The sequence below is a fragment of the Pithys albifrons genome, chromosome 3 (genome assembly GCF_047495875.1).
Source record: "Pithys albifrons albifrons isolate INPA30051 chromosome 3, PitAlb_v1, whole genome shotgun sequence".
NCBI lineage: Eukaryota > Metazoa > Chordata > Aves > Passeriformes > Thamnophilidae > Pithys > Pithys albifrons.
The window spans coordinates 31,026,622-31,049,024 of record NC_092460.1 but is presented as its reverse complement, the minus strand read 5'-3'; the positions used below and the strand labels follow the sequence as shown (position 1 = coordinate 31,049,024).

Genomic DNA, 22,403 nt, shown 5'->3' with positions numbered 1-22,403 from the left:
GCACTTGAGTGTATAATGGTGATTGTGGAAAATCTTGCTGTTGCATTCAAGTTTTTTGTTAAATGTCAAACCTCATTCTTTTATTTGCTGTACATAGGTGGTTTTCTGTAGTTGATCTGTAATACTAGATGGGAAATTATCTGGAAGTTTGAGATGAACCTGCTGTCTTTTATTCCATTTGCATATATTCATTTGCTTTAGGAAGAGAAAATCACGTCTTTTCATGCCTCTTGTTTCCTTTCTTTTGATGAGCAGATGTTGTGGGAGAGTGGAATATAAACAAATTATGAAGGAACTTGGAGGGGAAGCATTGGTGGTTTGTGCTGATGTGGTCTTGCTTTTATTTTCAGGCAGAGGCAGGAGAAGTGAGTAGAAACACTGAACTAAAAAAGCTGCAGATCTTTGGAGCTGGACCCAAGATGATGGGACTGGCACTGGGAGCAAAGGATAAAGAGGGTAATTAAATCCTGGTCTCTTTGCTTTGTAAAGTAGTGAGACTGTTAAATCTTTTTGAATGTCTCTAGAGACAGCATTAAGAAGTAAGGAAATCAAAACTTGAAAGAGAAAGCCAAGTGTTCTAGGGTTTCATTCATGAGAAGGATTTACAGGGTGCTTCACATGCCTTGGCAGAGTTTCAGCTCTTTATGTATTATATAGTAACAATAACAATTAGGCAGCTGTTCCATGAACTGAGTGACTGGAAGGTAAAACAGGATTTGACAGTACTCAAAGTGATCCTGCCAGCTACGTGCACAAATTAGGAGTGTAATTCCCTCTGTTTCATGAGGCAACTGGAATCACCTGTGAGGACAAGCAGAACATGGTTTTCCTAATCCCACTGATTTTAGATTGGCCAGGTATAACAGGACATTTTTCCTTTCTTTGGACTGTTAGGTAGTTTCTGATGTGAAATGCAGAGTACCAGGCTGGGTATCTGGGGTGGTTTTGCAAGTTCAGTCTCTCTCAATGTGATATTAACAGCATTTAACTTTATTTTCAGATGAGGTGACGCGAAGGCGCAAGGGAAGCAGATCAGAAGCGTTTGGAATGCAGATGAGGCAACGCAAAGGAACTCTCTCTGTCAACTTTGTAAGTTTGATTCCTCTGCAGTGACTTTTGAGAAAAAAGATTTAGTCGATATAATAAGATAATTTTTTTCCGTAAAACAACCCCCACCCCTTCAAATAAATGAATCAATGCACACTACAGCAGGTAATAGTGGTACAGGAAGAAAGAACAGTATGTTGATAAATAATCTGTGCTCTAGGTTTTTGTTTTAATCTTTTGGACAGGAAGACTGTTGCAACGTGAAGCTTTTTGCTGATTGTACTTGCCCCATGCTTGAATGCCTCTGGTAGTTAATTTTCTGTTTGAGTTCAGAACAATTATCTTCCTTAGAAGAAATTTTGAGGTGCTCCAGTACTTCAGGAGTTGATTTTTAGTAATTCCACCTTTTCTGTCTTTCTCAGTTTTGAGTTTAAAGTAGCCATTATACAGCTCTACTCAGGAGAAACCCCTAAGGAAAAAAATGAAATGTTTAGTGCTCTGATGTTTGGCCATGGAAGAGCAGTGGATTGTTGTTCTTAATGTCTTTCATAGCACATGATTCTCTACTTTTAAAGTGTCATATTTAGCATGTGTATGCAGCCATGAATGGAGATAGATGGTTTCATGCATTAGACTCTTCACTTAGAATTCAGCTGTTCTTTTTTCTCTTGGCCTGATGACACTTAGGGGAGTTTATTTTAAATTTCATAATTAAAATTACCAAAGAAAGCCAAGGCAACCTAAGACTCCAGTAATAATATTTTTATGTGTAGAAGTGCCCCTGAGGGGGGGAGGAAATGTGAGAGAAGTTGGATATTTAAAAAGTAGATCATTGTGCTATTGCAGCTAAGTTAGAATTTGTGCAACTCTTTTTTTAATTGTGCTACTTCTGAGCATATCATGTTCTTAAATATGCTTTAATTTTAAAATATTTTGTCTAGTCTTTTGTTATTTTAATGGAAAACTGTAATTTGTTTGCTCTTTCCATTCTATTTGTAAGAGAAAACGAAAATACTGTAGCAACAGAAATGTTGTTTTGGAACTATTTTGGTGTAACTTTAATCTCTGTGCAATTCTGTGACTTAGTACTGTTCGGTTCCACACTTTTTTTTATACTTGGATAAGAGATCTTCAAGGAAAGCAATCCCAAGTGCACAGGTGATCCATTTGCCTTATATAACTTTGGTCTGAAAAATACTTTGGAGCAGCTTTGTTTATACTTCTGCATCATTTATTTATCTTTTCGTAAAATTCTAACTGTGAAATTGATTTTGTTTATGTGAATTGCTAACTGGTAGATAAAATACAGCTCTTTAGCCCGTCCTTTCTCCTGATCCCTGTGTAGTTCTGTATCACCATAGTCTTGCTCTGTTTTGTTTTGTGGCTGAGAGGCTCGTTTGTGGTTATTGCATAATCACAGATCTGCTGGTTGATTCCTATTTCAGGGCAGTTTCTGTATTTGACTAATCCTCACCTATGCCAGTATAGAGACCGTGTGTGAATGGGGAGAGCAGGTGGTATTATCAGTGATAGGCAGCCAGTGAGTATTGCAGGAAAACCTCCTCTTACCATCACTGTTTTAAGGCACTGTTAGTTTGGGGAAGAGAACCTGAAAATACCTGCGAAGATACCTCCTGCCCTTCTCTGTGCTTGCAACAAAAGCAGCTGGTTTGGGGTTTTAGACAGACATGATACTCCAGGAGGGTGAGTGCATGGGCTTTTTTAAAAAGGGGAGAATGATATGTCTGTTAATAGAACTGCATTATTTTTTAAAATAGTTTCTTAGGAAACCTGAGCAGTCTTCTTAAGAAGTGTATTGTTGCCCAGCTGGGAGGTTGCATACTTAACTAGGCTGGTGTAACTTAAGACAGGGTTGACATCAAGTATTTAACACAGCTGAGTCTTCTCAGCTGAAAGGCACATGTGTTTGACATCTGGATGAAATTAAACCCCCCAAAAACAACCCCACTACTTCTGGTGTTATTTTGAGCTGCATGAAGGAAATATGCATAGCCTGAGTTGCCAGTGCCTGGGGGTAGTAGTGGCAGAATTTGGAGCAGGTTTCATTCATGAAGTTCAGGTTGTTAGTAAAAATTTATACTTAAGGTGATTTTTTTAGCTATGATAAAGTAATAACATTTTTTTCATTTTGATTATGTTACAGTTCTTTGTAATGAAAGAACTGTATATGTTTATATTTAATTAAAGTCCTTTAGACAATACAGGAAGTGACAGCAAAGAAAATTTGAAACTTGTTGGTGTGGTTTTGTTTCTGGTCCCAGCAACTACCTTGAACAGATACCTGTGAAAATTGTTTACTATTTTATTGGCATTAATACGTCTCTCTGGAGTTTTTATCCCTTGTTTTGGAGAAAGAAAGAAAGAAGCTGGTACCTTTACATGCAATTTCCTTCCCTTCCTCTTGGATTTTTAGAGTGAAATGTGTAGGTTTGTGCATTTTGTTATCTCTGCTTTTTCATTGCAAAGATGCCGCTGGACTGTTGCAAGTGATGACAAAAATGTTTCTGAAATATTTTTTGAGATTTTCCTCAGCTGTGTAAATGGTGTAGAGATTTAGTTTGAATTATTTTCCATGATAAGAGGCCTGAAGTATGGGAGTTCTGTAAACTGTAAGCTACTCTTTTGCCTTAAAATAAGAAAAGTGGGATTCTACTTGAGTTAATTGTCTAACTCAAGTTGCATAGTTCCTTTGCAACCCCCCAAATTCCCTTTCCCTCCAAGTGTTGCTGCTTTGGGGAATTGAAGCATAATCATTCATTATCAATGCTTCTCAAAACCCAGAGGAGACTGTGTCAATGCTCATGTATCAAACTTCAAGATTATATCCTTTGTTCCTTAGTTTAACAAAGGCAGCTTTTGGATGAGCAATTTCTTGTAACCTCTTTTTTTTCTTTTTCTTTTTTTTTTTCCTCCACAGGTTGATCTCTATGTTTGCTTATTTTGTGGTAGAGGAAATAACGAGGACAAGCTGCTGTTGTGTGATGGGTGTGATGACAGCTATCACACTTTCTGCTTGATTCCTCCTCTGCCTGATGTCCCCAAGGGTGACTGGAGGTGTCCCAAGTGCGTTGCTGAGGTACAGTTCAATGGCTGCTCAAGCTTTGTGTGTGTACCTGTGCACCTGGAAAGATCCAGCTCAAAGCCAATCCATCCTTGTAGAAGACATAATTTATTTTGGAATTTAGTCAAGATGAGCCATTAATCTTGGTTGATGAGCCATAAGGAGAGAGAAACATTCTTTATAGAGCTTGGGCATAACCTCTGCTTGTTATATGGCCGTGTGACAGCTGAAACGTTGGCTTTGGTATGTTAAGAGCTGAAACTTAATTTGATAATCTGCTAGTGGGAAATTAGGGTGAGAAGCAGTGTTGTGATGGGAGTTTCAGCATAATGATGAGACATTTTGTAAACTATGAAGTAACCAAAGTGTGCAGTTTGGGTGTAACAGGAAGCTTTGATTATTGGGAAGTCATTATAGCATTGTTCAGAATAGCTTGTAGCATAAAGTGAAGGAACTAGTTTAAAATTTCATAGCTATTTTAGATTTAGGCTAGAAAAGGAACTGTTCAGGCTCTGAAAGTGGAAGGTAGTTGAATTTGATGATTCAAAACTGAAGAGCTACTGAGTTCCAGGAGGTGATGGAGCAACAGCCTAAATGCAGCAAACATCACTTGATAGGCTCGGTGTATGTCTTAAACAGATTTCATAAGCTCGGAGAATTGGTAGATGTAGGATTTGGAGGAAGAAATTTACTGTTCCTAAATCTATAATTTTGAGACTGGCTTTAACTGTTTTAGACCATGTTTTTTCCAAAAGGGGCAGTTGTGCAGACATGTATATGCCCATTTGCCCACTCCCCCAGACCTTTCCGTGTTGGCTTCTGCTGGTCTCTTTAAGGTGGGGAATGGGTAGTTGTGCAGCCACATAACGATGTGGATCAGCTCGCTGCTCTCACCGAGAGGGGAAGTTGTCACATGAACTCAGGCAAATGCTGTTGTGAGAGAGGTGGAAATTCATAGTTACAGGCAAGGGAAAAGATTCAGCTTTTCCCTTTGGGCTGCTGCTCACAGAGTGGATTAAACTGCTTGTTCTCTTAAGAGAGAGAGCTATAAAGAAGTATTACCAAACTTCACTGGTTTACTATGAAGTTAATTTAGAGCATATGGTAGGAAATAGTGTGGCTGCAGTAGTTTAAGAATGGAAACTCCCAAGAAGTTTTACTACTGCTAGTAAAAACAGGAGTATGTTGTTACCAAGGAAAAATATGTATGTACATACAACACCAGGGAAGGTCATGTGCCAAGTAAGTTGTTACTACCAAATGGTACAAAAAATACTGGAAAAATTCTAGAAATATATTGAAAGCAAGAGCAAGAAGGTACTGTGTTATGTAATGGTGAGTAAACAAATAACAGCAGAAAGATGTTTGAAGTGCTCAGTAGTGCTTTATGCCTCAGCTTTTACTTTAGATGTTAATTGTGTATAGATGCTTAATGTAATTTTAACAGCAGGGTGCTGGAGCAGAAGCTGGGAAGAGTAAGGTAGGAGCTTCTTACATGTATTTAGGTCAATGTTGTTTGACAGCAGTCACAGATGTAGATTCTCTGTTGCAGGATCCATTTAAGAGCTACTTGGATACTTGTTGGGCATAGTCTAGGAATAGTTTCTCTTGAAAGAAAACTAACTACTGATGAATTCCTTTCTAGTCCTGTGTCTGTGTGACTGCATAGCTGACAATCTGACATCATCTTGGTGTTCAAACGTGTCTTGTGTGTGTATAAACATTGTGTCACTTCCAAAGGAGCTGAGAAAGACACACTAGAAATGGGTGAGGAGAGAAATGCACACTGCTGGTTTTTGCACTCTCAGAATGAATGGGGATAGAACAGTGAAAGACTTGGAGGTTTTCTGTCAGATGGGCCATGTCTGTTGCTGGCTGTGTTGCACTGTTCTAACTTTCCTCTTTTCCCCTATATATTTTCACAGTGCCAAATCTGTTGATGATTTGCTGACTTGATAAGGCTGAAACACTTGGGGGGGTTTGTTCCTCTGCAGTTCTCCTGCAGGGGCTTGGATCCAGTGTGCCTGAGAAATGTCTTAGGGCTGCCTAAACATCTTGTGCACAGCCTTAGTCTGTGGCTGACAGCAGGAGATGATACAGCGTAATTTTGGACAGGAAAGCAGAAGTGTGTAGCATTGGGGTTTACAGTGTTAGATTAGCTGCTGTGCCATAAATCCTGCGCTGTTTCCATTGTGGTAGGACTTCCTCAGCCGAGGAAAGCACTCAAAAGTAGTAGGTTATTGTGTTTGGTAAGGACTCTGACACTGGGGCTCTTTGCTAAAAATGTAACTGTGCCATAGTCTGCTGCAGGGAACAATATTTTTATGTTCTGTCTCCTAGGAATGCAACAAACCCCGTGAGGCCTTTGGATTTGAACAAGCTGTCAGGGAATATACTCTCCAGAGCTTTGGGGAAATGGCTGATAACTTCAAGTCTGATTATTTCAACATGCCGGTCCATGTGAGTTTCAGCTTTTGTTGTGATTCCTTGTAAGGGAAAAAGAGAAGAGGTTTCAGCTGATCCTCAATTTTTGCTAAGGCATCTTAGCTTTGTTTAAAGAGGCACCGTAAGCTTCAGACTTGTAAACAGATGATTTAGCTTTCTGGCATCTGGTCTCATTTCAACTTCATTTCACCCTTTTCCTGAGATGGACAGACAGCTTTATTGCCTGTTAGGGTATACTGCATTGGGCATACTCTAGTTTAAAGTTTTTGCCCTTTCTGATAAACTCAACTAAGTATCTTGTTCTTGTTTGGCAGAGGTCTTTCTCCTGCCCTTCCTATGGCTTTTGTCTTGGTTTAGTTCATCCAGAGGATAAATAATTGTTTTCCTTGCTGTTACAGTCTTTTCTTGTAGTCAAGTCAATAGACTGAGTCTGTCTGATAATGACAGGGTTGGTTTTTTTATGTTCTGCATCTCAGCAGCATTTTTAAAGCCAGCATTTCTGCTTTGGCAAACTTCCACAGTTCCACTCTCCTGTAGACTGTGTGCTGCACCAAGATCTTTCTCCTCTCATGGTTCTTTGGTAACTTATGGATATTATTGCTAGAGCCTCTGCCTTTTAAGGACTCCAATTTTGATACAACTGTGAGACGTGGAGCAAAACAAGGAACAAAGCTTGTTTTACAAATAAGCTTCATAAATAAATGCTTATAAGTAAGAAGCATAATGAGCTATATGAAGATCAAACATTGAACACAGTTTTATATCTGAATTTCCTTACTGTTATTCAGAAATTCTGGTCATTATCCTCTGAAATGGTTTGGAATTTGCATGCTGTTCTCATTGCATTTGCTACTTGACTTCTTTTGGATGTCTCCCCTTCCCCTTCTTTTTTGCTGTGCTTCTGACAATTCCATCTTTTTTGTTTATTCCTTCCCTCATGATGTGATATCCTATTTCTGAAACATTGCAGGCTCTACAGAGGAATACAGACCAAACTGTGACTTTGAAGAGATGGAGAGAAGAGAGGCAGTGACCTTGGTGTTTGAAAATTCATGGAGAATTAATAGTGATTTATTGCTTGAATGATAATTTTTATGTTGGGTCTTACTTGCACATACCTGAAAGTCTCTTCTGCTTTCAGATGGTTCCCACTGAGCTTGTAGAAAAAGAATTCTGGCGATTAGTGAGCAGCATAGAGGAAGATGTCATTGTGGAGTATGGGGCCGATATCTCATCCAAGGACTTTGGAAGTGGCTTCCCAGTGAAGGATGGCCGACGGAAGCTGATGCCAGAGGAGGAGGTGAGGAACAGGATATGCAAACTGGCTGCAGTCTTTGCTCTGCATAAGATTTCACATTAAGAATTTAGGTCAGAAATCAGCATGGACTTTTTTCATTAAGAGAAGTTGCTTAAGGCTTTTGCATGTACTTAACATTCCTTTTGAAGAGGGCATTAATCTGATAATTGAGGTTCTTTCACAGATCTGGTTGCTGATAAATAAGCTCCTTTTCATGATTTAAGTCACACCTCTTTTGTGTCATTTAGTCTTAGCAGGCAAAGATGTGCAAGTTGTTGCAGTATGTATGAGTATGAGGATGCTAATAGTATCTTTTTCTTTCTTGTTCCAAACCTTTTCATTATAGACTTAGCTACAGAAACATGATTCTGTCCTCCTTAGGAGGTTCTTAATGGGTTAAACAAACTAATTGGGTTTAGCTTGTTTCTCTGACTGTAAGAATGAAAAGATATAGGTACAGCATCCTATTATAGAAAATTTTTAAAGAACATCTGATAAGTATATTACCTATTTTCCCTCACACCTTAGCATAACATATCAATATTCTTTCTGCTTATATGCTTAAATTCAGACAAAGTGAGAGTAAAGGTGTGGTTTCCTGATTACACAGCCCCAAATCAATTTATACTGCTCACTGGAAGAGGTAATCCTGCTCATTGGTGTCTTCCACTTATATCTGCACCTTCATTTGTGCACCTTTGTTGACTGCAGTGATTGTGCAGCTGCTGAGTCAGAATGGATTGTTGATCTGTTTGTGTGTTTGTTTTTAGCCGGATCACTTAAGTCATCTGACTCACTGCTTTGCCTTTGTAGTGTCAGAGCAAAGGAAACAGCAGAAATGTGTGGCTGAGCTGAGTGTTTGACTGGTCCTTTCAGCAACTGTGGGCTAGAAGTCTAAAATGCCTGTTATCTGTGCTTACAGCTTTTTTAAAGGTAGAAGTAGACTAATGTTGAAGCACAGTAGTGAGCTTTTGAGGCTGCCTGGATTATAATTTTTTGTTCAAATTGTGTATATCTGAAAGTAAAGGTGGGAGTGCCTAATGGGCGATCCTGTCCTCTCAGAAATGAATGAGTAGGAATTTCTTCCCTTGAGAAAACTTTTTAAGTAATCTATAAAGTAGATGAACATAAACTGCAGTGAAGAAATAAAGGTGTTAAAAAAGCTGAAGTAATAACATAAGATTCACTGCATTGTTCACAATTTAAAGTTGTCCTGTATTGAAGACTTTTTATCTTCAGTTCTTCTGCTGGTGTTGCTGGTATTTTGTTCCATCAGAAAAGCATGAAACCTGTAATCTTGAGGTAGGGAGGAAATCAAAGCCTAAGTATATAAGCCTTGGTCCAAAGAAGATGGGACATGTATGTTGAATTACTAGGACAGGCCTAAAAATCTTACTATTTGATGACTAAGGGATTTAAGGAATTATTTCTAGTTTTGATATTGCAGGAAGTACCCAGTGTCCTCTATAGAAATGGGTAGACTGATTTTTTCCTTTGGACTTTCCTTTTCTGCAGTTGTTCTCTTTATGTTATTCTCATTTTTTTTCAATTTTTCTTCTGGCAGGATTATGCGCTCTCGGGTTGGAACTTGAACAACATGCCAATTCTAGAACAATCAGTCCTTGCTCACATCAATGCAGATATCTCTGGCATGAAGGTACCTTGGCTGTACGTAGGGATGTGTTTCTCCTCATTTTGCTGGCATATTGAAGATCACTGGAGCTATTCCATCAACTATCTGCACTGGTATGGGCTGTCCTTTGTGCATGTACCTTACACTGCCCTGTTTGCTTTAGTCAATTTGTAGTTCTGTTTGAACTCTGCACACTGATGACATTTTCAGATAAAAAGCCAAATGTGATGAATTCTTAGCTTTGACTGATTAAAAGCAAATGGAGATACTGTTATAACCGTATTAGCCCTTTTCATTAGCTGATTAAATATTCTTGTGTGGCCAGCATTCCATTGCCACTGTAAAATCAGGCTTTACAGGGTCACATCTTTTCAAAGAAAGCCTTTGGTTCTGAACTGAGTTAATATTCACTAGTTCACCACTTTATGATTTAAAGTTGAGTGTGATTTAAAGCAGGAAATTAGTCTGCTGTCTCATGGCTTACAGAGGCACCAGAACTGACTGTTCAGCAGCAGATCTGTGTATACACAGAAATACTGCTCGTCAAGACAAGAGAAAGCAGAATTCAGAACCATCCTGGTAGTGTTCTGGTGTTCAGCTTTTGTGTTTGAAAAGAAGACTTGTGACAGATAAACTGTTTGCACTGCAGTCTTCCCAGTTCATCAGACTCAATCACTGTGGGTGGAGCAGGGCGAAAGGAGAGAAGAGAAGAGCTGTGGGAAGCAACCCTTTAGAAAGTTTGCTGTACATCTGGTACAGATGAGTTGATGGCCTTCAGACCATGATCGCACATCTCTGGAGAAGCATGTTTGCTAATAAAGTCTGACCCACAGACTCAGGAAGGGAATTAATTTTGTTTCAAGTTCAGTTATTGTCCTCAGTGTGCGATTAAGTGGGTCCATGTGTGAGGGTTTGTTGCTGCTGAGCTCCAGCAGCACAGCATAGGTGGAGGAGCAGATTTGCTCGTGTGTCCTGGCTTTGTGCTGCCAGCAGGTGCCACTGCAGCCTGCGGGAACCACAGGAGATGCTGCTCAGGGCCTTGTCTGGCTTCTGGGAGGTGGGGATTATTAATACATTTAGATAGTGCTGTGTGAACTCTTTCAGGTATTGCACTGTAGTACTGCTTGTACTTCTTAATAAAATAGAATTTAAAAATAAACTGCAGCACTGTAGACACTAGGTTGTTACAGTTTATTTTGGTTAAGAAAGGACTGAAAGGACTGGAATAATGCTTGAGTAATTATTTGTTTAGTTTGGGTGTTGTTAATTTTTCTTCCTTCATACTTAAGTAGTTCATGTAATTTGGCTCATTTTAAGGGACCAGTGGACCGCAGGTTTTAGTAATTAGTTGTATATATTAGTAGAGTTGCTTGTATTTCATTCCACTGCCTGGCATATACTCTTCCCTTGGTTTCAGGAATATGACCACTCCAAGTGCAATTAAGTGGAGGAGTAACATGATCTCTTTTCTCTTAAACCTTAACTGTGACAGCCAAGGTTTTGTTTCTTAATTCCTTCTTCCTGAAGGAAAATAATTGCCCATTTTACCCTTTTAGAGCATGGTAAGTGACAGTTATCTTCTACATTAGACTTGTCCAGGAATCTGCTATCAGGTGTGTTGAACATTGTGTTGTAGTGTGGCTGATTTCTCAGGTTAGAATAGTACATCCTGAAGAAGATGCTCATTGACTGAAGGCCTTTTTTGTATCTAGGTGCAAAATGTCTGGCTTTTGAGGACAGTGCTGCTCAGTGTGAGGTGTGCATTGCAGTTGAGTGGCCCCGTTACTTCCCTTTAAATTGTGTGTATTGCTGTGGTTTTGTTTTGGTAGGGGAGAGCCAAAGACGTGGTATGGAGTGCCCTCTCATGCAGCAGAGCAGCTGGAAGATGTGATGAAGGAATTGGCTCCTGAGCTCTTTGAATCCCAGCCTGATCTCCTGCATCAGCTGGTCACTATTATGAACCCCAATGTGCTGATGGAACATGGTGTCCCAGTGAGTAGCACACCAGCATTTTTTACATAACTATTCCTATGTGCTCTGTTTTTTTTCATTCTCTGCCAGATTTGTGTAACAATGGTTTGGCATAACTGAAGAATTTTTATGGTGGACATTTGCATATTCAATTCATTACTTACAGGGTGTTGTTTAAAGCTGCTTTCTAGAATCTTCTGTAGTCTCACCAATCTTACCTTGTAATAGAAGCAAGTGTGCCAAGCTTCCTACATAAAATACCTTATAGAACAAGTCCACATTGTGTATTACACTTAATTTTTAATAAAAAATAATCCGTTCCCTTGTATAACAGCAAGTTTGTCTGAAATACTTTTAATATTTATGGACAGGAAAGTACTTGTTTTATGTTCAGCATTACAAAATGCTTTTCTGACCAAACATAATTGACTGCAGACCTCTAAGCAGCAATCACTATCATTTGCTTTTGTCTTAGTATAAATTGCTTCCCTGGCAAATACCCCAGCAAAGCAAACCATAAACTGTTTCCAGAAGCTTTTGCACTTTGTGGTACAATGGATTAAATGATGATAGCGAAACATCCCTTTTGGGATTCATAAAGAGAATTTTCAGTTGTTGGCTTATATATTCAGCTTTTTTGAGTAAGGCTGTAAATTGAATATTCATTTTGAGAAGGCAAACCCAGTGCTTTCCATTGTTGGGATAGCTCTGTTGCCTGTGATCTTCTATAGGTACAGGAAAGGATGTTCAAACATTGTGTAGTTTTGTGTCTTAAACTCTGTTGCATGTTACATATGTTTTTTTCTTTCCTTTATCCTCATCCACACTAGGTTTTCAGGACCAATCAGTGTGCTGGCGAGTTTGTTGTGACCTTTCCTCGTGCCTATCACTCTGGATTTAACCAGGGATATAACTTTGCTGAAGCTGTGAACTTCTGCACTGCCGACTGGGTATGTTCTTTTGTGCACATTTGCTGTGTCTCTGCTCAGTGACCTCTGCAAGGAGTGTGTTAGTAACATAACTATCTGAAGAATAGTCTTTCGAGTTATATAGTATATTTTATGTTTATAGTTCTTGGTACAGCAGTTAAAAACTGATGTGAGTTTTCATGACACAAAGTAATTTTGATGAGCACATAACTTTATGCAGCTTCAAACTCAGACTTTGGCACATATTCTTCCTTTTTAAGTATTGATCTTGCTGAAAAGTGACATCTCACAGTAACTTTAGGTAGTATTTCTGTGATGCCTCTTTCTGAAGTTGATACAGATCAATGTACTCTCTTGAACAGCTGTTGTCTTTTGGATGTTGGAGATAGGCATATAGCAGTCCTTTTTTCCTCTTTTGTGCCAGCTCATTGCATCTTTTAATTACTTTAGTGCTTTTTCTAAGTTCTAATAGCTGTGCCATATCAGTGCATAACTTATGTGGATTGTTCAGTAAATTGTAAAAAATGTGTTCTGTTCCTATCTAGGAATTGCAGTTGAAAGTTATGATCTCACAGATTATCTGTCTCTAGCTTCTATTTTGTTAACTACAAATAGAAATTTTAGCCTTTGATCAGAGAATTTTATGCATTTATCAGAAAAATTGTCTACAGGATTGGCTGTGTGTCAGTGTTCTTTTTTTCTCCCATACTCCTCATGTAATCTGTGTAGCTTCTGTGAAAAACTGCTAAACTCATATCAGCCTTGAGAAATTTCCCTTGCTTATGAAAATGTAGCCAGGAATCTCTTTGGCAGATTCATCTAGCATCTCACATATTTTGATTTAAAAGGCACAGGATAAGTGATAGCAATTTTGGTTAGCTCTAGAAATCTTGTGTTAAATGTCTATGTCCAACCGTAGTGGTATCCGGAGGGCAATTCATTCACCTTGGCATAGACCAGATGACTTCTCTTTGGTGCCAGTTTCTTTCCACTAGAAGTAAAAAGAGCTTAAGATAACTCTTAAACTTGTGTCTGTAAGTTAAACACATCAGATTATGGAAGATGCCCCCCCATTCCCCAAGTTGGACATCATCTTTGTCTTCATCTATGACATTATTTAGGATTGTTATAAGTGGTTCTGTCCTGTGCAATACAATTCTCCTAGCCTTAGTCTCTTCCCAGTATTTGTCAGGGAAAGCAAAGTGGGAGCAAAGAGGTGATTTTGCAACATCTTTTCCCAGAATGATAGACCCCGTGGTTTTTTGTAGCTTCCCATTGGACGTCAGTGTGTGAGTCATTACCGAAGGCTGGGACGTCACTGTGTTTTCTCCCATGAAGAGCTGATCTTCAAGATGGCTGCAGACCCAGAGTGCCTGGATGTTGGGCTGGCTGCCATGGTCTGCAAGGAGATGACTCTGTTGATAGAGGAAGAGACACGGTTAAGGGAGACTGTTGTACAGATGGTGAGTAATAAAAGGCAACTCTGTGCTCGCAAAAGAACTTTTGCTTCCCCCTCCCCCTGGCTGCATAAGAGCTTTTGAGCGAGTGTCTGATTTTTTTTGTTAGGGAGTGTTGATGTCTGAAGAAGAGGTGTTTGAACTGGTTCCAGATGATGAACGTCAGTGCACAGCTTGCAGAACCACGTGCTTCTTGTCAGCTCTTACATGTTCCTGTAATCCTGAGCGTCTGGTGTGCTTGTACCATCCGTCTGATTTATGTCCATGCCCCATGCAGAAGAAGTGTCTAAGGTACACAGGGTTTTTTTTTCCTGCATACTTTTCTTCCATATCTAATAATTTACTGTAGACCAGCAACCAAATACAATTTGCCACGCTTCTCTCCTCCTTTATTGAAGGAGTCTTTTTGTTGTCTTTGTTTCTTGGTCCCAGGGCAAATGGTTATTGTACATGCTCTGTTTTTCTGGCCTTACTGTAGCTGGAAAAACTCAATATTACAATATCCTGGCTTTTGTGTGGGCATTAATATTTTTTCTGTGTTTTCCTTCCATATTGCCAGGTACCGGTATCCACTAGAAGACCTTCCTTCTTTGCTGTATGGAGTGAAAGTTAGAGCACAGTCTTATGACACTTGGGTCAGTAGAGTTACAGAGGCTCTGTCTGCCAATCTCAACCACAAGAAAGGTCAGACTTCTGTCATTCATAGTAGGATGTCCTGAAACTCCCACATTTGTTCTGTGCTCTGATTTAATGAGAGAAACACATGTTTTGTTTAGTGGAAAGAAGAGATGAGCTAATGCAAGACTATAATGCAGCTTGTCATTGTGCATTTCAAATTGAATTACCCTGTTGGAACCTTGATTGGAGACCTTTGAAGCAATCAAAATGTCTCTTGTACTTGCATACAAATTATTTGTGTACTCTTGTTACAGATGTGATTGAGCTGAGAGTAATGTTGGAGGATGCTGAAGACAGGAAATACCCAGAAAACGATCTTTTCCGCAGACTCCGAGATGCTGTGAAAGAAGCAGAGACCTGTGCTTCAGTAGCACAGCTACTGCTGAGCAAAAAGCAAAAACACAGGTAGGACAGGCATTTGTTCTGCAGTTTCCATCTGTCACTTTTGTTACTCAGCCTGGAAATACTAAGAACGTGGAGGTCTCACTGTGTCCTGACTTCTTTCAGTGGTTCCTGTCCTTGGTGCTGTGGTTCACTGAGAGGTGGGGAGGGGAGATGCAGTGACATGAGAGGCCCAAAAAGTGTACTCAGTTGGAATGTGATGAACATTGTCTTTACAGCTGACTCATGTACTGAAATGTGAAATCCTTTGGAGAAGCTGTGTTTGATTGCTGATGAAGTGTTTCTCTGAATATGTGGGATAGTTGTAGGGAAAGACAATTAGAGGTAAAAATGTAATGAAAAATAAGTTTTGACATGGGTGCTTGTATTTGGGACAAAAGGATCTTGGGGAGCACAGCAGTGCAGAGAGCAAAAGCCATCCATAGTTTGAGCTAATCTCTTACTTGGGAAGGACCTTAGGAGGCAGTGATGAGTGGCTAAAAAGTAGTAGCTTGCCTCAGAAACTTCTGGCAGTTTAGCTCCCTTAGTTCTCTATGTTGCTTGCCTTGCCTGTGGCTGCCTCAGTGTTACTCTCTTCCCTGGCCCTGCCTCAGCTGTCACTGGATGTGTCCCATGTTCTCTCTCTCACGTGTGTTCTGTGCACTGAAAAAAAGTCCCATAGAAATTAATTGATTAATTAATTTGATCAGGTGACCATAATTCTTGTGGGAGTAGTTGTGTGGTAAACTTTTATGCCTTGCAGTTCCTCTGTTGATTATAAGATCTGGCTTTGTAGTTGGTTGGGGGTTTTTTGCATGTGTAATTTTTCTGTACAACTTAAGACTTTTACGGGGAGTAATGTCTTGTTAATTACAATGTCCACCTTCACTACACAGAACATAATGCATATCACATGTGCTTGAACTGGAACACTGTTAAGTGTTGCACCACAGATCCAAGTGTAATAATCTGTTGTAGCTAGAAAGCTATTACAAAATAGAGAAGCATTTCTGCTGTACTGGAGGGGAAAGAAGCCTCTCCTGTTTGTTTTATTGCTTGTAGGATCCCACTGCCACAAAGCATTAGTCACTTAGAGCTCTGGTCTGTGTAAGGGAAGCAACATGACAGGGGTTTCATTGCCTTGTTCTAGTGAAGTTTAATTATTTTGGTAGCTCCCAGGTGTTCCTGGTCTGTTGTTCCTTCCTCTTTCTCCTGCTGTTGGAGTCTTTCAGCCTTGTTTCACCAGACCTTCAGTTGCTGATATATATGTAAAAAAAATAAATAACTCTTCATTTAATCATTTGGTGGATTTCCAGCACTATGCCCAGAAGAACAAGAGGTAGAAAGATTTGGCAGCTTTGAATGGTGTGTCTGATCTAAAACTACAAGGATTCTATGGGACCAAAAAAACGCTTGTATGTATGGCTGAGGGCTGTTGTGTGCTAAATAACAATATTTTACTAAATGAGGTTTAAGAAAGATTTTAAAACTTCTTCGAACAGTATTAGGAAATGTAATTACAAAGATTGCATTCAACTGCTTTTTTAATGTTTATGTTCATATTTAATACATTGAGAAGGCTCACATTTACACAAAGCATAAGTTACTGAAAAAGCAAATTAAAAATAAGTGCTCAAATGAAAAAATTTGGCAGGGATTGATGCAGCAATAAACCCCTGGTCAAATGTAGCAAAAGAAAATCTATGCCTTATCCATCTCTTTATGTATAAACCCCAAAAATATTTTATGTATAGCTGTGCAGCTGTGTTCAATATCCTATTTAATATCCTTCTGAAGGGAAGTTCTTGCCAAGTGGGGGTTGGTCTCTTCTCCCAGGCACTCAGCAATAGGACAAGGGGGCATGGGCTCAAGCTCTTCCAGGGCAAATTGAAGTTGGAGATCAGAAGAAAAATCTTTCCAGAGTAATCAGGCATTGGAATGGGCTGCCCAGCGAGGTGTTGGATTTCCCATCCCTGGAGGTTTGTAAACGAAGCTTGGCCGTGGCACTGAGTGCCATGATCTGGTAAAGGGACTGGAGTTGGACCAAGGGTTGGACTTGATGATCTCAGAGGTCTTTTCCAACCCAATTGATTCTATGATTCTAATCCTAGATCTCTCCCTTCTGTTGGGAGCTGTGAGTTTCCATAGGCAGGGATAGTTGTATCTGTTTGTGCAGCTTTTCATGCAGCAGCAGCCTGTGGTTGGACTGGGGACAGAACGGGATGTTCAGTGTCCCCTCCCACAGTGCTGCCTCATGGAGCCTTGCGTGCTGTTGGCTCTTGGGCAGGGATTCTGGAGGCTCAGCAGGTCTGGTGCAGCCATCACTCCCCTCCTCTGTCTGTTGTAGCAAATCAAAGCCTGCAGTATTCCTTTTTCCCCTCTGAGGTTTAGCTGGTGTATAATTATGTTTGATCATTAATCTAAATTTTACATTTACAATTACATTTAAGTCCATAGGTTGAAAGATTGAATTTCTTTTCTTTAATATTTATGTAGTAATAAAATGTAGATTCATTAGCAGGGAACAGCTTTTAAGTGTTTGAAATCTGTCCTGCTTGTGAAGTTGTGCCTGCCAGTGATATGTATACCAAGTGTTTAATTTGTGCTGTGTGTCACTTTTAAGTCTTTTACTGCAGTCAGTAGGCTTGTTTTACTTGCTTCAAGTGATATTTAATGGAAATGTCTTTGCAGAACATGTCCTACTCAATAGCAGACCTCTGTTGCAAGGCCAGTTTCTGTGGTTCTCTGGCTACAGGGGAACATGCCAGAAAATAAGACTTGTTTTCAGAGTTGGTTGCTGTTAACACACTTGAAACTTCTTGTCAGTGCCTGTCATGGCAATCAACTTCTTGAGCTGCCTAAAGCAGGCTTTATGGGGCTATATTCTTTTACCTATTTATAACAAACTCAACTTGAAAGTCATCTATAGAATTGTACCTTTGGAAGGGCAGAGTAATTCTCTTGAAGATACTTCGGGGAATTTACATTAAATTTTGTTTTCAAGATTTTTGAGTTCTTCGGTGATTGAATGTTTTTGGTACCTTCTCAGTAATTATATTAGCTTTCTGTCACTGGCAGTAAATCCAGGGATCATCTTGTTATCTCTCAGCCAGTCTTGTTTAATTATATCTGTCCATACAGCAGAGTGAGCCAGGACAGTGGGAGGACACGGACCAAGCTAACTATGGAGGAGCTTAAAGCCTTTGTACAGCAGTTGTTCAGCTTACCTTGTGTTATCAGCCAGGCCCGACAAGTGAAGGTAAGTTTGCATCTGCTCCATACATAATGCTGTGCTTTTTGCTTTGTTCTGGTTTTATGGTAGTATTTTTTTTTAAACAGATAATGTTGTCTGGTGTAAAGGATGAAAAGCTTTTTTTTTTTTATTTTTTGAGAATCAGTCCTGTACTGTCAGAGACAGATTGAGTGGGATGTTTCATTTCTAGCTTTTGATGTAAAGCATATGACTGCTTTGCAATGATGTCTGTGGCTTCAAGAAAGGAGGTAGAAGACTTTGCATGCATCTAACTCAGTGTCTTCCTGCATTACTGGGAATGTTGCTCTTGTCATTGAAGTTTTGCTGATGACATGTTGTTGTCTCTTGATAATAACATCTATTTCCTGTTCATTTGCAAGCATATTCTAAGTGGGCATGTGTTGGTGTGTAGTTTTATGCTGCTGTAGTCTCCCAAACTGATAGCCTAAGCATGGCTATCTAGTGCCCTGTGAGGTGCTCTAATTCCGCCTGCCTCCACTGCATTCTGGAAGAAACCTGGCAGTGCTGCGCAGTGTGGAGTGTTGCACATGGTGGGGCAGCATTTGGGCAAACACACAGAGCACTTCACATGACTCTACATGCACTTTTTAGGGTGCCTGTCGCAGTGGGCACTGTCAGATGTGGTGGTGTCACTGCAGATAAGCAAAGATAAGAGATCCCCCTTACCTGTCACTGTCCAGACAGCCCAGTTTTACCTCTCTGAACCAGTTACTCTTATTCCAGCATTATTAATGCTGTCTGTCAAGTGAAATCTTGGGCTTTTTGACCTTTTATATGTTTTGGTAGAAACCTCTGAAGGGGTTACATGGATGTGCTTTTTTAGGGGAGAGGGAAAGCAGTGCCATGTCAGTTTTTCCATAAATACTTCCCAGCCTTGCTTTCCAGGTTACAGCCCTCCTAATCTGTATGCATGGCCTGTATTTCTTGCCCTTCATATATATCTTTGCACCTGTCTGTGAATGAATCTAGATTAATAAGTAATCCAGATCACACTGATCCCCCTGGCATTTATCATTCTGGCAGTCTGCATCATAGCAAGTGTTTTCAGCAGCAATCTTAATTTGTTTCTCTGTCACTGGTGATGAAATGCTAAATAGTGTTTCCCATACTAACCAAGTTCTAGAAAACTCCTTCAAGAAACAGCCTTAATAAAGATTTTTCACCTTGGGACATGCTTCTTGAGATTTATGTTAACCATTTATGAACCTGCATGTTCTGTTGATGCAGTTTTAAGAGTGTTGTATAGTACTAGAGGCCAAAAAAGATAAACACTACCATATGTGCAGCTACTGCTACATAACCAAACAGGCAGTTTAAAAATAGGTTAGTTTTGTTTGAGAAGGCCTCTTTTCCTGAAGTGTTTGTTATGTCCTTCATTCATAAATTTCGTACTAACTTTTCCATGGCAGTTCAGTGTTGATAGCAGAGACTTTATATTGGACTTTCTTCTTGTTTTTCTGTTATTGGCACGTTTGTGCTGAAAACAGGTTCCTTCAGAAAGCAATAGGACTTCAGGATGCAGTTTTACTGAGCTTGTTGATGTTAAATCAACATCTTTGTCTTCCAGCGGTGTTCTTTAATGAGTTTCCCAGCAGATAAGAGAGTGGCAAGTGTATTCTCATCCTCATATGCTAGGGTGGTTTTACTACACTTCTTTCCATATGCAAACCAAAAATATTTATTTATACTAATATTTATCCATGGAATTTTATCATTGTGTATCACCTGTAAGATTGCTCTCAAAGGGCTCTTTTGTTTGTAGTGTGTTTAAAACCTGCTTCTAATTAAAACATAATTTGTAGATGACAGAGCTGCAGGCATACAATAAGGTCTTAACAGTTTTAATTTGTATTTTTGTCTAAATACTTTCCCTCAACTAGTCTTTCTTCCCCCACCTCCCAGCATTAGGAAACTGGTTCTAGTTCAAGTACTCTGCCTGTGCATATGCATGTTTTTTAGCTTCAGCATCACCACTACCCAATAATAAATATTATCTTTTTACTGTTTGCAAACTGTAATCTCTTGGTTTCTCAGTGAAGTCAGATAATGATCATTTATGCCTAAGTACTCACTAGCTTTCAGCATGGCGTTTGAATGCAATTATCCATCGTAATGAATAGCAAAATAGTTGTCATGTTGGATGATGAGTATTTTCTAACACAAAAGGCATTGTCATTATTAAACTGTAATAATTTATTGTTGCCACTACGCAGCATTCGGCATGTGTTCCCTAAATCAACATCTTTATAACATGGATCTTGTTCTTTCTTATAAAGGCCTTCTGGTTTCCAGTCAGTCATGAGAAGCAGCATCAGCCAAAAAGGGCAGTAAGATAAGGGTTAGGAAATGCAGGGTTTGTGCCATCGACTTACTGTCAGAAATACCTGTCTTCTTGTAAGAGACTTGGGAGTGAATCAATTGAGTGTACTGGTTGAATGTCCTTGAATGAATCTCCTGCAGAGATTCTTTCCTGTCTGCTGGTTTTGATTTTTTTCATTGCAGTGCCAAAACAAGAGGATGAGGACAACTGCAGCAGTGCAGTTGGATTTCTGTGAAATCACCTTCTTTAATTAGAGGGTCTTGCATTTTCATTTCTTTCCTTTGTGCAAGAAATTCCTGATACTTTTAAGTGGTGTGCCTAATTTTGGAAAGAATAAATAATAATAATAATACTGTTATTTTAATGATCTTTTGGAATTCATGGTCTCATGCCTCTCTGGCTTGTTGTTTCTCCTCAGCATGTCTTGATCTTCTGTGTATTACCATCATTGCTGTAATGCCTCTGACATTACATATTGAAATGATGATCTGTTTGCAGAAGTTCCCTTTTTTTCCACTCTTAAAATTATGTTGATTGAGCAGTGCTAAATACTCTGTTTTGTTGGGATCTGTAGTCATTTGCAGTCATACTATTTTGGGTGCAGAGTTCAATGCAGTTAATATGCCTTGGGTATGAAACATCAGACCATCAAATAAGTTAGAGGGTCTATTACTTAATATGTGTCAGATTTGATGGCTTGTGTGTAGAAGCTCTGACTGATGGTGTGATGATCACAAACAAATTCACAGCTGACCGATCCCTCAGTCACGTTTCCCTTTTGCTTCTGTGGCTGTTTTTTCCTAATTGAGTTGTACTGTGTGTTGCTTCAGAATCTGCTCGATGATGTGGAAGAATTTCACGAGCGTGCTCAAGAAGCCATGATGGATGAGGTCCCAGACTCTTCCAAGCTGCAGGAATTAATAGACATGGGCTCTGGCCTTTACGTAGAACTTCCTGAACTGCCAAGGCTGAAGCAAGAACTGCAGCAAGCACGGTGGCTGGATGAGGTGAGGTCCACCCTCTTGGATCCCCAGAGAGTCACTCTAGAGGTGATGAAGAAGCTGATTGACTCTGGTGTGGGCTTGGCACCACACCATGCTGTAGAGAAGGCCATGGCTGAGCTGCAGGAGCTACTTACAGTCTCAGAGAGGTGGGAGGAGAAGGCCAAGGTCTGCCTGCAGGCCAGGTGAGTGTTCCTTTGCAAACTGTTCTTATAGGTTACACACTTCTTGTTTTCTCCTCCTCTTTTGAGGAGTTTGATGAATAGTTGGGTCTCTGCAGCTATAGATGCCTTTTGTTCTTTTGGGGATTTTTTTACCTCCCAGTACTTAGATTGCTCAAGAGTTGTACTTGAAGTTGCTGATGATTGCAGAAGTGTTGATTCCCTATCATGTTGAACAGTGGCAGGAGACTCTTGAGTGTTGCTGCTGTCTTTGCTATTCATCTCCCTCAACAAAGAACCCCGAGTGTGCTACTTTGCTGATGTTGAGTTGTGATGCTGTGCCCTTTTGAACTTGACTGTGCAAAGTCCTTCAGCTTTCTCACCTCCTGTTCTTTGGTAGCTGGTAGCCCCTCCAAGCACAGAGCCTTGGTATTCCACACTGCAGTGTAGTGATGAACTTGCATCACCAGCCTGTCAAATTTATGGCTTTAGTTAACTGGCATTTTGAGAGAATGCTGGAACTGGATTTTTCTTACTCTAGGCCCCGCCAAAGTGTGATGGCTCTGGAAGGCATTGTGCATGAAGCAAAGAACATCCCTGCGTACCTGCCCAATGTGCTGGCACTGAAAGAAGCCCTGCAGCGGGCTAGAGACTGGACAGCCAAAGTGGAGGCCATTCAGGTAGGGGTTACAGCAGGCACGGGAATCTTTGATTGCATCCTTTTATT

The 22,403-nt window shown here is 39.9% G+C and overlaps 1 protein-coding gene across 1 annotated transcript in view; it reads left to right on the top strand.

Moving 5' to 3' along the window:
- KDM5A (lysine demethylase 5A) overlaps positions 1-22,403 on the top strand; it is a 51,757-nt gene that overhangs the window by 11,295 nt on the left and 18,059 nt on the right. The window contains exons 6-20 of the mRNA XM_071551224.1: positions 351-456; positions 1,001-1,089; positions 3,986-4,144; positions 6,470-6,589; positions 7,716-7,874; positions 9,436-9,617; positions 11,334-11,496; positions 12,306-12,425; positions 13,673-13,867; positions 13,971-14,152; positions 14,421-14,545; positions 14,794-14,944; positions 18,062-18,179; positions 21,345-21,700; positions 22,218-22,356. Of these exons, the coding sequence (XP_071407325.1) occupies positions 351-456; positions 1,001-1,089; positions 3,986-4,144; positions 6,470-6,589; positions 7,716-7,874; positions 9,436-9,617; positions 11,334-11,496; positions 12,306-12,425; positions 13,673-13,867; positions 13,971-14,152; positions 14,421-14,545; positions 14,794-14,944; positions 18,062-18,179; positions 21,345-21,700; positions 22,218-22,356 (2,364 nt within the window). The remainder of the gene's footprint in view (positions 1-350; positions 457-1,000; positions 1,090-3,985; positions 4,145-6,469; positions 6,590-7,715; positions 7,875-9,435; positions 9,618-11,333; positions 11,497-12,305; positions 12,426-13,672; positions 13,868-13,970; positions 14,153-14,420; positions 14,546-14,793; positions 14,945-18,061; positions 18,180-21,344; positions 21,701-22,217; positions 22,357-22,403) is intronic.